The following is a 15,170-nucleotide window of genomic DNA, read 5'->3' on the forward strand; positions in this document are numbered from 1 at the left end:
TTAAAAATCTAGTAATAGTTGCATTGACCCCCGGTTAACCTTAACATAGTTTGTTCTCAAAATTCATAAAATACGTAATACAGGATAATTGTATTAGGTAATTGTGTTACCAAAAGGGGTGAAAATGGGATACAAAGTTTTAAACCACTTCTACTCAGAGCAGTCGCGGGCGGAGGCTAGTAGATATAATAACACAACTTACGACCTGAGTTTGTAGAGGCCTTACGCATTATTAAGCCCTGTCGAACTTTCAAATTTACTTAGAAAGACATTAAAGTATCGAAGGGAGCCCAGTGATGTAAACACCGAGTGAGGGCGTCACAGCGCTTATCGTTGAAGTTGAAACTTGAAGGAACAAGCTGCATGTTCGTTATATTTTCCGAGCCATTTACCTTCTTTTAACAGGTTGGACTCGGGACCGACTTGCATAAAATACATCGGTAATGCACATCACGTCAGTACAAGTGGCATATTAATTATATTGACTGATGAGTTTGAAATTCAAACTTTCTTCGCGGTGGTCACGTGTTTTTTTCTTAAAATTTTTAGACCTTTAATATATCGTCGAGTGACAATACGTTTGCGCCATACGCCACTTACATTGGTTTGCAGCAGAGCGAATAGAAGCATAAAAAAATTGTTTTCGAAAAGTTTTACATTTAGGTAATATCGAATTTATTTATCAATTAGGCACATGTTTACTATTTATTGTACCATACAAATATTTTGAATGTAGTGGTAATCATGAAATAAAAGCATGTGTATTATTCCCATATCCGTTTTGATGTAAGTAAATGTTAAATGTACAAATATATGACGAGACACAAAAGTTTTGGATAAGTATGTCACACTTTTGTGATAATTTTCTGTTAACATAATGTTATTATCCTATAGTAAAATGCCGTATATGGCACAACATTTTTATAAAACCGGTTAGTCAATTATAATACTTAGCATATTTTGATCAAAAATGGATATGGCACAAACGTATTCTCAGCCTACGTTATGCTAATTTTGGTATAGATCTAAGTAAAGATGCCTTAAAAAACATACTAAAATAGTGATGGATGGATGAAGCTAACGGGTAGGCGGGGTGTATAGTTCCCGTTTTTTCATTTTTCGTTAATAACTCGTATAAACTTCGGCCATACGTAATCTACGTACAATTTTCTACAAAAAACTCGAATACGAACATCACTAATATTACTTATCACTAACTAATACAGTAATTATAGTACACACTTCTGAAGATTTTTCAGGAAGCGAGCACGATTCACTAAATAGTATTTTATACAATCGTGATATAATAGAGAGCTTTTCAGTCGAGTACCGTGTTTAAGCAACGAAGCTTGCTGAGTTGCTTAAGTTAAGGTACGAGATTGAAAAGCTTGATTATATCACTATTGTATATATATGTGTATATGTGTGGTGAATAAATGTGCCAAATTTCATATGTACAGGTTAAATAGATTTCAAGTTGTGAAGGGGTCAAAAGTAGCTCGAAATGGTTTGTGTAATATTACACACGGTTGCTGCGTCGCCAGTTCGTTTTTTTTAGAACTTGGCAGGACACGCTGCCGCGTGTCTAGATAAGACATTATGAAAGAAAATAATTTCTTTATTTTTTATTTCTTTGGCGTATTTTAAGGTAAAATATGTTTTAAATTAAGCTAACCTATTCTATTTTTATTGCCTCCTGTTAAAATATAAATCTTTTTCTAAGTGGTTTATACAAAATTTACTTGTTAATGCTAAAGGTGGGAGTCACTCTTTTCGAGCAGGCTAAAATAAACATTTTCGTCCGACCAATCGTTCTACGCGAGTAATCTAAAGTAGCTGTAATTATTCTTTAATTCATTATTGTGTTACGTTACGTTACGTTGTTACAGTTAACGCCTTATCTTGACGATGCGGGCCTACTACGGGTAGGAGGCCGTATCGACAAGACTGTGGGTGTCAAGGAGTCTGCGAAGAGGCCAGTGATTCTTGATGGCAAGCATCGAATCACCAGACTGCTCGTAGAACACCACCACAGGCGAGCACTGCACCGAGCTCAAGAACTAGTAGTTAATGAGTTAAGGCAACACTATTGGATTCTGCAACTGCGACCAACTGTACGCGCAGTCGCAGCTCATTGTCTCTTGTGCAAATATCGCCGCGCCATGCCGCAGCCGCAGCGCATGGGTGACCTGCCAGCTGCCCGGCTGCAGCACAACCGTCGTCCGTTTTCGTTCACCGGAATTGACTTTTTTGGCCCAATGGAGGTCACCGTCGGTCGTGGTAGGCAAAAACGCTATGGTATGTTATTTACATGCCTGACAGTTCGAGCCGTTCATGTCGAAATAACGGAAAGCCTTACCACTGACTCGACCATAATGGGTTTGAGACGGATGATAGCCCGTAGAGGTACCCCTACCGCGATATACTGCGATAATGGGACAAATCTTAAAGGCGCCGATTTAGAATTGAAACGCAGTATCGCTGAACTAGACAGCGATGCGCTGCGCCGTGATGGACTCGTGAGAGGAATCGAGTGGAAGTTTATTCCTCCAGGCGCTCCAGAGATGGGAGGCGCATGGGAGCGTATGGTGCGCACTGTAAAATCATCCCTGCGAGCTGTACTCAAGGAACGCGCACCACGCCCAGAGACGCTCTCAACATTGATGGCTGAGGTTGAGGCCTTGGTCAACAGTCGTCCAATAACGTACGTATCGACGGACCCTACTTATCCAGAAGCTCTGACGCCTAATCATTTTTTGATTGGCACGTCATCAAATGGACCAGCTTTTGGTAGGTACGACAACGAGGACCTCCACCTAAAACGTCAGTGGCGGATAGCGCAACGTCTCACTGATATGTTCTGGGCACGTTGGCTTAAGGAGTATTTGCCTACACTTCTTCCACTACAGAAGTGGACGCGCGAAAGGCGTTCCTTACACGTAGGAGATTACGTAATCTTAGTCGAACCTAACTTAGATCGTGGATCATGGCGGCACGGAATAGTGAGTGCGACACACGCCGGTACTGACGGACGTACTCGCGTGGTCGATGTCCGCACGCGCACCGGTATTTTACGCTTCGCTATCTATTATAAGTTTTGCGGAGTTAAAATAATTCACTAAAAAATAAATAGTCGGGGAAAGCTAACCTTGCACGGACTTGATCAGAACAAAGTGAGGGAGCGTATACACATCATAATATATTTTTATATAAATTTTACATTAACGATGAGGATATCCACACTTGGTCATTGCATATGTCATGCAGAGTTAGCTTGGTCCGAGTCTATCTACTCTATTGCGATAGTGATGTATGATATTTAGACATGTCCACTGCACCACATAACAAAGACACGTGCCTCACGGCAGTGCCCAATGACGACGAGATATGTTTCGTAGTCGCTGCATGTCTACTGTTACTTCTGCACGTACTTCTTTTATCGTTTATATACATATAACATAATTGTATCAAACTCTCACATATTTCGTGGAGGAACATGATGGGTATGTTGCGTTGGTGGCGTGCGGCGTGACATGTTGGGTCCCTAGTCTACCCGTCGCAATGCACGCCAGCCGAACTTTGCCGTCCTGCGCCAATCTTCCCTTGCTGTGCGCGCCGCTAAAAAGGGAAGTTTAGAACGTGTATACCTACGACAATTAAGGCATCTTACCTTTCTTCTCCCGGCCGCCATCATGACGGAATACGATGGGCTTGTTGTGTTCTCGACGCCACATGACAGCGGGTGCCGGCACGCCCGTCGCGCTGCATGCTAACCGCACGCTGCCGCCTTCACGCGCCGAGCTGCCCTCGCTAACCGTGTCCACTATGTCCGGTGGTATCACTACCGCTAGGTGACCCATCTACGAAGATAATCACTACATTAACGAGATAGTTATGAAGTAAACGGCATCTGTTTTCATTTGAAAACATTTATTCCTCTTCAATCTCTTCATGCTAATAGTTGAATTTACAGTCTATTGCGTTATATTTTTATTTCGATTAACATACCTACAGAGTAACTATTGCATTGTGGCCTTACAATAAGCTAACGTGAGGAAACAAATAAAAAGTTGCACCGAATAACTTTGCACTCAAGAGTATAAAATACAACACTGAATAATTAACAGAGCCTTTTCCGATCGCGTGGGTTACTCGGAACACGCTGGAGGAAAATTATATATGTATACATATACAGAACTATGGTTAATACATATTAACCATAGTTCTCTTATTTATAAGTTCTTATTTTTTTATCCTTTAAATAAAGTATATGTAGGTAACTCGCTTCACGTCGTATACGGCCAACCATTTCGTAACGCCTGAGCGCGTAAAAAATCTGAACATGGGGTAGTAAAGGTACCTGACTCTTCATTGGGTCCGTGTTGACCTGGCACATGTAGGTGCCCGAATCATTAGCCTGTACGTTGCTGACGTGCAGCTTCCATGTGTTGTGGTTGTTGTAGGTGACAGATAGACGCGGGTTCAGCGCCACCATGTTAGTATGGATCGCGAGGATCGCCTTCGAGTCGGACTTTATCCATGCGACCTAAAAAATACTTCTGTTATCTCGCAGGTATAGATTGGATAACTTGTGCCCAGCTGCGCGAGGTATACGAAAAACACACGCAAATAAACACAAGTTAACAAAACGCAAAATAATTGTAGAATAGTGCTATAAATTATGAAACTTAAACAATGCAATCAGAGTGTGTACAAAGCAAAACGCTTCACACTCAAGCTACAGTTGAGCGTGAAATTCCGTTTTATATCTAGGATTAACGTCATAAATCGGTCCCATTTCGCCGGCGCTTCTCCAAGTTTTAAATCGCTTGTGTTGTTCACCGACGAGACGAAACTTAATGTGACTTAAACACTGTAGCGAATGTAAAACTGGGAGAACGACACGTAAAATGGTACCGACTTTCATCCGAGGAATGCGGGGTGTCTCGCCCGCGCCGCTTCAGCGCATTTTTCATGTGACATCTCGCTTTGTTGCGGTTGCGAAATAAATTAGTAACAATTCTACTGTTTGCGTAAATTTATTTCTACGACGGTAAGGTTCAAGCATTAAATTTTGCGAGTAAATACATTCCTACGTACTAATGTAGGTACATACTCATTACATACACTGACATGGAAAGAACTGCACTTAGGCTAATATTTTTACTTACTCGTAAGTTTCTTAAGAGCTTAGCTCACATAGCACATTCCTTAATTTGGCTAAAATCTTTAAGGTTTCATGCACGCGACTTTTAGGTGCGAAGGCTAGGACCGCTACTGTACACAAGTTCTAGTAAAATATTGTTGATCTGTTTAAAGTGATGTCAGTAAAACTGCCGGCGGCGGCGCAATAATAATAATAAAAAAATACATAACTATATACCTATTTCTGTAATTAGCTCACCCGATAGTTGGAAAGGTGGTTGACGACGCATGTGAAGTGCACATCGCGACCTAGTGTCACCGTGTGGTTCTCAAGCGGCGCCAGGAATTCCGGCTCCAGCTCCGACTGGATAGGTATTTCACCTGTTTACAAGAAAACGTTTTTACTCAAAAAATCCATGACTATTCTCATTAGTACTTATGTGTATAAAGATTCAACACAAGGTTTGTACTTTTTACTGCACACCACATACAAATGAAATATACATATAATATACCAATAGTTTAAATATAGAGGTAAAATAACATGCGCTCTTATTACAGGTGAAGAACTGTATCTCATTAATTATAAGATCCCCCAAAATCTTTAATAATATCACAGAATAAGTAATACTACTGTACAGAAAATAAACTACAAAACCGATATTGACAGCGATTCAGGGACGAATCATTCTGTCCCTTTCTTATGTATGGTACGTACTATCTCTTTCGGCTATTTAGGGTTGTCAAAATTCAAGTCATTGTCTTATCTGTGGTCGTACACGCGAAGGGACGTCAAGTTGTGCCAACCCTAATAATTGCTCGGAGCAATGCTGAGCCGAACGGAGCCGAGAATGCCCGTAATGATAAGTTTCGCGCCCCTGATAATGTGTATAATGTATTAATGACTAACTAGACATATTCTGCGATGTAGCACTCAGTAAGAGGTCAAGACATTTGACATTTCTCAATGCTTTGAATGAGGGTTCATTGTTGTTCTAAAAGGCGTGCAAAAAATGTATACGTTTCTGCACTAGTAGAGCATTTTACGTTCCAAGTACGATTTTTTTTTCAATTTGTTTTTTACGATAAGCTGTTGAAATTTGGGTTTAAATGGATTTGTTTTACAATTTCCATTCTGATATTTAACTCCCCATTCCATAAATAACGACACTTTTGCCTAAATTGTTAATAAAATTGAAAGCATACCCTCAAGAAATACTATAAAAAATTATACTTAGTCATGTTTTTAATAACATGCATTTTACTTTTCTCGTATTCGAAATGAAACGTAGTGTTTAACTCGGGTGGAAGGCATCATTTCAGCCTCGAACTATTAAACTAAAAACTTAAACTAGCTCGGCAGAAATGAGTGCCTTTCATCCCTTGGTTAATAATCTACAATCTACTGATTTAAAATATTATATACTGATATAATAGTGGTGATGTGGGGATGAATTTATATTTTGTTTAGTCAATAATCCGAGTGCAGCTGTAAGCGCTGCGCGCCGTACAGGACGGTCTAATGAGCGGCCCTCGGTTGCAGCGCTGACAGCGATGCATTGCGCCCGCCGCCCGCAGGCGCAGTGAGCCCTTGGAGACGCATGTGTTATTCTTGCTGTCACGTAAAATTGCATATCAAATATGTGTGAAAATGCCAATGACAGGGTCGAGTGGAAAAAACGAGGGGAGGCCTTTGCCCAGCAGTGGGACACCAAAGTAGGCTAATTAAAAAAAAATATAATACTGTGTTTGAACGAAGGCCCGAATAGGTGGGCGGATTAGGTTCCACCCGGTATAACACTTAAACCTCTCTTCAGATTTCATTAATTTGCATTAAACATGGAACAATGGACACAATGGTTCTTATGCTATCAGGTTCTTCAGGCTATTTATACATTTCAAGGAGGCTATTTATACATTACAAACAGGTTAATATACCGCTCTGCAAACAATAATTATACTTATTTAGATAAGTACTTTTTATTTTGTCAGTAGGAAGCCTAGAAAGAGCCGAACTGACAACATCGGCTCGCTATTTATAGTAATTTAGTTTATGAAAGAAAAAAAAACCGGTCAAGTGCGAGTTCGTTTAACTCGCGCACCGAGGGTTCCGTACAAAACTTTCAATTTTCTCATGTAAATCAAGTCAAGTTTTTTTCACTAATTTCACTATGAAAAGCAAATAAAAATTTGTTTTGTAATGTTCAATTCGAGCTCTATCAAATGATTTCCCACTCGACCTAGTAACTTGATTTTTTGCCCGCTCTTTATGTTGGGCATTTATCATAATTAATAAAAATAAATTTAAAAAATTACAATTTCAATGTGTTTGAGTTAGTGTTGTTCCTAAATATTCCAAATTTCAAATCAATAGCTTCAGTAGTTCTCGAGATATTTAGCTATGTGACAGACAGACAGACGGACAGAGTCGCACCATAAGGGTTCCTTTTGTACCTTTTTGGTACGGAACCCTAAAAAAGCATTACTAAAACCAAAGGCGTTGCAAATATCAACATCTAAGTCTAAGTTCACACATCACTAACACAACATTATTATATAAGTACAATACAAATCAATACTTTTTATTGTACACTTTAAATCGTCATGTACGAATACGATATTGAGTATTATACTTTTTATTATAATAAATATAGTTACGAATTAAGCTTCACATCGCAAACAACATATATACCTATGTACGTAAGCAAAGAAGTCGTTGAATAATAAGCGTGGCGTTGTTGCAGCGTAGTTGTAGTTTTGCAATAGGTAGGTACAAATCTAACTCGAGGGTGACACTGCCCGGTACAGCACACCGTGCCTCGCAAACTCCACATAACAGTCAATTAATTTTAAACCAAAGCCCGGAACGGGCTAACGGAATCTACTTGACGTTACTTCCTAGCATATTTCCTGATCAAAAGGTTAAAGTCAAAAGTCTGATGAATATTGTATTGACTCGTGGAATTGCAGATAATATTATGAATTTAACCCTTGTATTTAAGACTTACCGTTTAACCGATATCCTTACCGTTATATTATATACATGATAAGGGTCAACTCATAATTATCAAATATGTGATCTTTGTCGGTACTCACGTTGGATGCGGATTCGCATGCCGCTCCGCTCCGGTGTGCGAGCGTTGTTATATACGCGTATAGCGCACGCTCATACATCGGAGCGATGTGCGAATTCGCATCAATGTGATAACCGCGTTTATGTTGCGCCCACTATATAAGTAAGTAAGGTACATAAACGTAGGTTTATTTTAATTTCGTAATTAGCGTTACGTAATTTTAATAACAATACCAAATTATCATGGCCTTTGATATTTCGACATTTGCTCAACAAAGAATATAGCTAGCAGCAAAGAATATGTTAATAAAGGTTACTTTTACCTGTGACTAACACACTAAGAAATGTTGCCAGCCACCAGGCTGCTTTCGTAGATGGCGAAAACATGAGTTTTGTGATCAATCTGAAACAAACCAACGACAGAAACTTAGTACCGAGTAGAAAATTACAAATAAATTGTAAAGATAGGAATCAACTCAAAAAATTACAATCATGTTACTTTATTTCGTATTTTCGTAAAACGTAACTAAAGTGGTACAAATCTATGTATAAAACAAAATGAACATTTTAGAAATTAATACCAAAGGCAAAGTTTTTACAAAAACAGTAATAAAATATCCAGGCCTCAAAGAAAAAGAAACGAAGGCTCGTTATAAATTTCCCCAAAACTCTTAACCGTCACCCATAATATTATCTGCTTTCCTCAAAATAACAAGACACAGATCGACAAAGGAGTTTCCTCGGAGGAAATGAGGCTTGATCGCGCTGTTCGTAATTTCAACTATAGGGGCGAATTGTTTAAATTTATATTCGTTTTCAAAAGAAAAAAAATTGTTATATGGAGAAAAACCTTGCAGTCAGTTAGGCAAACCAATAAATATAGATAACATATTCGTAGGTACTTATTAAATAAGTATGTCTGTAAGTACATGGCAAAGAGGATATATAATAGGGTAGAGCGGTACTGTCATAGTAAATTCTGTAGCCACAGTAAATTCACTGCCATCTATCGACACATGATTAAAACTAAAAATAAAAATATCAAAAATGTATTTATATATGGATAATTTTTTTTTTATTTGCAATATTTGCATTAATTATTTTTATACTATTTTGACCCATGTTCTTTCAGTGATATGCGTTAAAATTGTTAAATAACAAACGAAACCATCAACGCTATCTAAACGAGAGTAGGCCAAAGGTAGTGGCGTCATCTGATCTAAAATCAAATTTTCTTGATTTTCGAGGCACGTTTTCTCCTTAGACTGTATCCATCTATTACGGAGTTATATCTATCTTTGCTACATGGAGTTAAGTAGCAATATATTTAAATATTTCGTGAAATGTAATATACACAATAATTAAGATAGGTACGAGTTTTATCATTAATCCATTTCGCATATAACAGTAAAATTATGTCATGAGCTCTTAATGTGCTTTCGTACTAGCTACTTAATTTAAAGCAAACAACACAAAAAAATACCCAAGTAGTTCAAGTAAATTATACGTATAATATTTATTGTGTGTACAAACTTGATAAATTGTAGTTGCACCCACTATTCATAGTTATACATAATATGTCATTTATAGATTAATCACAATTAATATACATATATGCATAGACACATCCCGAATTCTGAAAATGTATTGTTAGAAAATATTAAGTTGTAAACATGATTATTTGCCGTGTTTAATGGACACTTCAGAATTTTAAATAAAGCTTGTTTAAAAATACAAAATGTAAGATATAGTTTATTAGTTATCAACAAAGTATCCCAGGGAATGATCTCTCGGCTTGAAGTGCTCATAAGCAATCGTCTCGCGGGTCGGGGCCGGGTGTCAGACCCACGAGATTCAATTAGTGCCCGCTGACGCGGTGTCAGAACTTTAACCGCTGCGCTCGCAGGTCGCCAGCATTACGTGCAGAATGGAAACCTTATTTTAACGTTTCTCTTAAGACGAAAGTGGAGGCGCCGCGCGAAATCGCCACTTCATACAAACGTAGTCCTCATTTTCCTCTTTGGAAATTAACATTATTGAAAATATTTTGACACAATTTGTTGTATATCAAACACGGTTATGTCCTAACGTTTTTTTTTTAATTTTTATAAGAGTAATTTAATATAAGAGTTAGGAGCATTTTAAAATTTGTATGAAATCTGTTTTGCGCTCCTAATTTTTATAATAATCAAAAATCGAAAAAAGTCAAACGATTAATATACATCAAATTATCTAAAAATACTTTTCATAATGTCAATATCCAGAAAGGAAAATAGGGACTACGTTTGTATGGAGAAGCCTTTCCTCTTAAGCATTTCAGTTCAAAGACCGAATAAAGAGTAGACCGGGAAAGAAATGCATTTTTAATCGTAATGAGAATAGAACACATATATTTATAGTCAAAATAATTTCATCAAATATAACAGAAAATCTTTTTTTTTTCTGTTAATGGACCAAAACCAAGCAATGTTGATAATAATTAAAAATGAACATAATTAAAGATTTCCTTAGCAAATAATTAAATTAAATCTTGCCTTTTCATAACTTTTAAGTATTAGGTATTTAATTGTTTTGCAAGTCCCCAATGACAATGTGCGATGAAAATCGGTTTCTGGGTTTCATGATAGATTCCAACTTGAACTGGAAATGTCACGTGGATAAACTCTGTTCTAGATTAAATGGCGCCGCTTTTGCACTGCGAAAACTAAAACCCCTTATATCTCAAGACGCCTTAAGACCTGTGTACTATGGTCATTTCCACTCATTATTATCGTACGGAACAATAATTTTAATTTATTTAATTTAATTTAATTTTTATTCATAGACCAACTGAGATCATTGTTGTTAGTACACATAAAGCTTAAATATATGGTTAGTATTATAATATGGGGAAACTCGACAGATGCAAAACGAGTTTTAATTATTCAAAAACGCGCGCTACGCATTTTGGCCGGAGTAAATACCAGACACTCGTGTAGAGATTTGTTCGTAGAATATCGCATTATGACGCACTTTTCCTTATATCTTTTTGAAATCATAATGTACGTGAGAAACAATATAATTATCTCAATTTAAACGGGTTCATGTTGAGGGTATAAACGTCCGTTCCACGGGACGGCTAAGAACGGTTCCTCGCCGTATGGCCCTAGCCCAGAAAAACCCTCGTGTCATAGGACCAACCTATTATGAACGACTTCCGGCTGTTATAAGAAGTGAACTGTGTGACCAAACATTCAAACGCCGATTAAGAGATTTTTTGTTGGATAAACCGTTGTATTCTGTTAGTGAATTTATGAATGATGTATGATGTATTTTGACGATCCACCACAGGATATACTATCTTGACATTATTTTGAAATCTTATTATTCTGTAATTATTTAATTTTTAAATTATTATTTTATTGATTATATTCTTATGACATCCTTGTTTTGACGATAATAATATGAATTCTTGTAAATTGACATGCCTGCAATTTATAATGTAATCTGTATTATGAAATAAATGAATCTAAATCTAAAATCTAAATCTAATACACTAATAAACAATTTATACCAACCTACATGTTGCAGTACCTACCTACCTACCTATATTTTATCTAGAGATACAGTATGAATTACCAATTTAAAAAATACCCATTAGTCTTCTTGGTCACATTGTTGCTAAATATGTGCAATGCTTGCTTCTTATTTCGTACGTCTACAAATACATTCAGCACTTGTAAGTGTTCGTTCATCCTACATGAACATCCTATTTTGAAATATTTACATCATCAAGCCAGTGTGAACTCTCGTTTTACCCGGTATTATGCTAATTGAACGTTACCAAAGTGATTAAATTGGCAATGGAGTCGAATTTTCTCGAAACCCGACGGCTCTAGATTTTCATTAGATAACTAGTCTTGTTACATTAAAGGGAATTTATAGCACATTTATTTAAATTCAAATCATAAAACATCATAAATTGTATAATTTATGTTGCAAGGAAATAAACCGGTTAGCAATAATAGATTTTGTGAAGCATTTAAAATATGAATTTTCGACTGTTGTTGGATTCCACGATTGTGCGCCAAGCTTTCCATAAAGCATTGTATTGTTACGTAAATCAGTAAATACTTAATACGTAAAGGTATTATTGATTGTACCTACTCTCATAATTTATAGGTACAATGGTATATGTTCAGGATTAATAGCTTGGTATTATCTTTAAGCCGATTATATAATAGCTGCCACAAATCGAGAATAGTTTTATTTGATTTGAACAATCAGCAAACATGGGTCTGGGATAAATATCCCGTGAGGGCTACTGGGCAACTAATTGCTGCCCTGACCGTATTGATGGCGCGCAACCAACACCGGATCAATGTAAATTTATCCCCTCCCCAATCCACGAGACGTCATTATCGTATATCACTTGCGTGTAATTTGATAGTTTGCTTATTCTATAGATAATAGAATTTACAGTTGCCCATTATCATCTTTTTAAAATTTGATAATACCACAGCTAATTTGCGGAATGAAACGATCGGGCCAGCACGGTCCCGAGCCCCTTAGTAGACCAATCGCTTGCAATACGTTACTGGACCCAACGGAAGGCCTCAAGAACTAAGAGAAGGGAGGGAGGGAAAGAAATAAGAGGACTTGTGACGGAAGATATTACTCTGAAAATGTAGGTACTTCTGTTTCAAAAAATTCTCGCCAGATCCCTCGGATGTATGTTGCTAGCCTTAAAGACTTGGGTAATACTAGTTATACCCGGGTAAGCTTAAGTTTAATCAACCCTCTAACATTACCCGTAACATATAAATATTGTTAATACACGTTAACACTGTTAAATAAAAACAATTTTTATTAAATCACATTTAAAATCGGGTCTATCGCGAATTTATTTTGTTACCTTTATTTACCGACGTTTCGACACAGGTTTCACAGGTCGTGGTCGCGGCTAACTGATGTCCCAGCAAAATGTCAAGAGAGATTTGTGTGACTACCCGACGAAAAGTGTATTTAAAGTTTGGGGTAGACATCACATTTTCAAACAACAAATAAATGTTAATTATTATTGTCAATAGTCCGACACGCAATACTCACAACATCCGCGCACACAGCCGAAGATAGATCCCTTGGCTTTAACTTTTAACACAAATCTCTGTTTTGACATTTTGCTGGGACATCCGGGCTAGCACAAATGATTGGCGCGAGAGTATCTCGCCGCGACATAGACTACCCGTCCCCCTTTAATACATAGTACAGTTAGTAAAAGACGGGTAGTCTATCTCGCGGCGAGATACTGTCGCGCCAATCATGTGCTCGGCCTACAGCCGCGACCACGACCAGTGAAACCTGTCGAAACGTCGGTAAATAAAAGTAACAAAATAAATTCGCGATAGACCCGATTTTAAATGTGATTTAATATGTATTCAAAACGCGAAAGTTTTAAATGTTATAAAAACAATTTAGTTCTTGAATCTCACTTTTTTAATATTTTATTAGCAATAGTTTTTACCCACCTCAATGAGTAAATACGGGTATGTATCGGGTGCTTTGAGTAACACTCAGTATTTACTCACGCCTACCCATCTCTAGAAAAATATGATTAGCCAATTTTATTAAGATATTCCGGCAACAATCTTACATTTCATGGATTAAATAATTAGCTTAAAACTTTCTACAGAAAATTCGTAATTTCAGAATGAGCAGAACTATTCATGTATTTATTAACAGCAATTTCACAAATGTTGTCAAATTAATCCTATTTTGTTCAGTGCAAAACTTCTAAAACAAGTAAAATTAATTAAGTAAGCAAAACCACGGCCTAGCATTAATAAAGCTATACTCATACTCATTTATTATTAATATTATTACATATTACACGTCAAAAATTTGATTACATGAGACAAATTATATTATTTTACAGTTTTGGGTAGTGTAGGTACAAATATGTCAATTAATTTTATAATGAACGTGTTTTCTACAATTGTATATGTCGTGACGTCTGCAAGGCTGGCAACTAGAGTTCTTTATTATTTATTAGAGTTCTTTATTACCCTAATATCAAACCATGCCTGAGTTCTAACAAGACATAACGACAAGATACATCTGAAAATCTACCACATAATACTAAAGAGTGAGAGATGGAGTGATTTCTAGATTTGAAACGAAACTCACCAGTTATTTTGCTATAATAATTTATTTCTCCAACATTAACTTATCAACACTATCAACAGTAATACCTTCTTATAACTACACTTCACAATCCCACCACAACCTAGTCAGTCCACCATTAACTTCTTTCTGTCTGTTCCAACCCAATTTTTTTATTTTTAACCACAAAAAAGGAAGCACGATACCAGTGTTACCACATTAAATTTATCAATTACCTACATAATCAAATAAATATTTAAAAATCATGACAGATTTATATTCTGATCTAGATTCTAATACAATTTACGTTCTATTCTAGTTTCTATTCTGATTGTTTTGCGGAGATTCTTTCTCCGCCGCGGGCCTCCACAACTTTACTCCCCTTATAGCCCGACCTTGTCCACTCACAACCATTTGGCTTATTCTTGGCTGTTTCTGTTCTAATTCTTATTCTTCATTCTTTGATATCCCTTCATCTCTCTAGTTCTAATAATGATGAAACTATATTTCTAACACTCACCAATTAAAACCCGCAGGTCTTTTTTCTTTCTACACAACTTACTTCCCGCCCACGCGAACTTTGTTCCGTTGGGAAAAAACGTCTTCTACCTGCTACTGTCATAGATTTGTTAAACCTTTAAATATTCTGTCAGTGCTGCCAGTATAAACAATTAAAACTGTTTAACTAACTAACTTACCTGCTATTTTGTTGAGGATCGCGTTCGACGCGACAGTATATTTGTGAATAATAAGGCACAGATCCACGAGTCTAACCAACTTGGAAAACTTTAATAATATCTTTAAATTTTAA

At 36.9% G+C, this 15,170-nt stretch overlaps 1 protein-coding gene across 1 annotated transcript in view; it reads right to left on the minus strand.

Annotated features, from left to right (window-relative positions):
* The window catches only part of LOC134751867 (lachesin-like), a 45,465-nt gene extending 36,839 nt beyond the window's left edge, over window positions 1-8,626 (minus strand). Inside the window, exons 1-4 of the mRNA XM_063687395.1 lie at window positions 8,542-8,626; window positions 5,405-5,526; window positions 4,361-4,546; window positions 3,671-3,860 (exon numbers count right to left, since the gene is read on the minus strand). Of these exons, the coding sequence (XP_063543465.1) occupies window positions 3,671-3,860; window positions 4,361-4,546; window positions 5,405-5,526; window positions 8,542-8,605 (562 nt within the window). The 5' untranslated portion in view covers window positions 8,606-8,626. The remainder of the gene's footprint in view (window positions 1-3,670; window positions 3,861-4,360; window positions 4,547-5,404; window positions 5,527-8,541) is intronic.
* Between the last annotated feature and the right edge of the window lie 6,544 nt (window positions 8,627-15,170).

Source organism: Cydia strobilella, chromosome 2 (assembly GCF_947568885.1).
Source record: "Cydia strobilella chromosome 2, ilCydStro3.1, whole genome shotgun sequence".
NCBI classification, from domain to species: domain Eukaryota; kingdom Metazoa; phylum Arthropoda; class Insecta; order Lepidoptera; family Tortricidae; genus Cydia; species Cydia strobilella.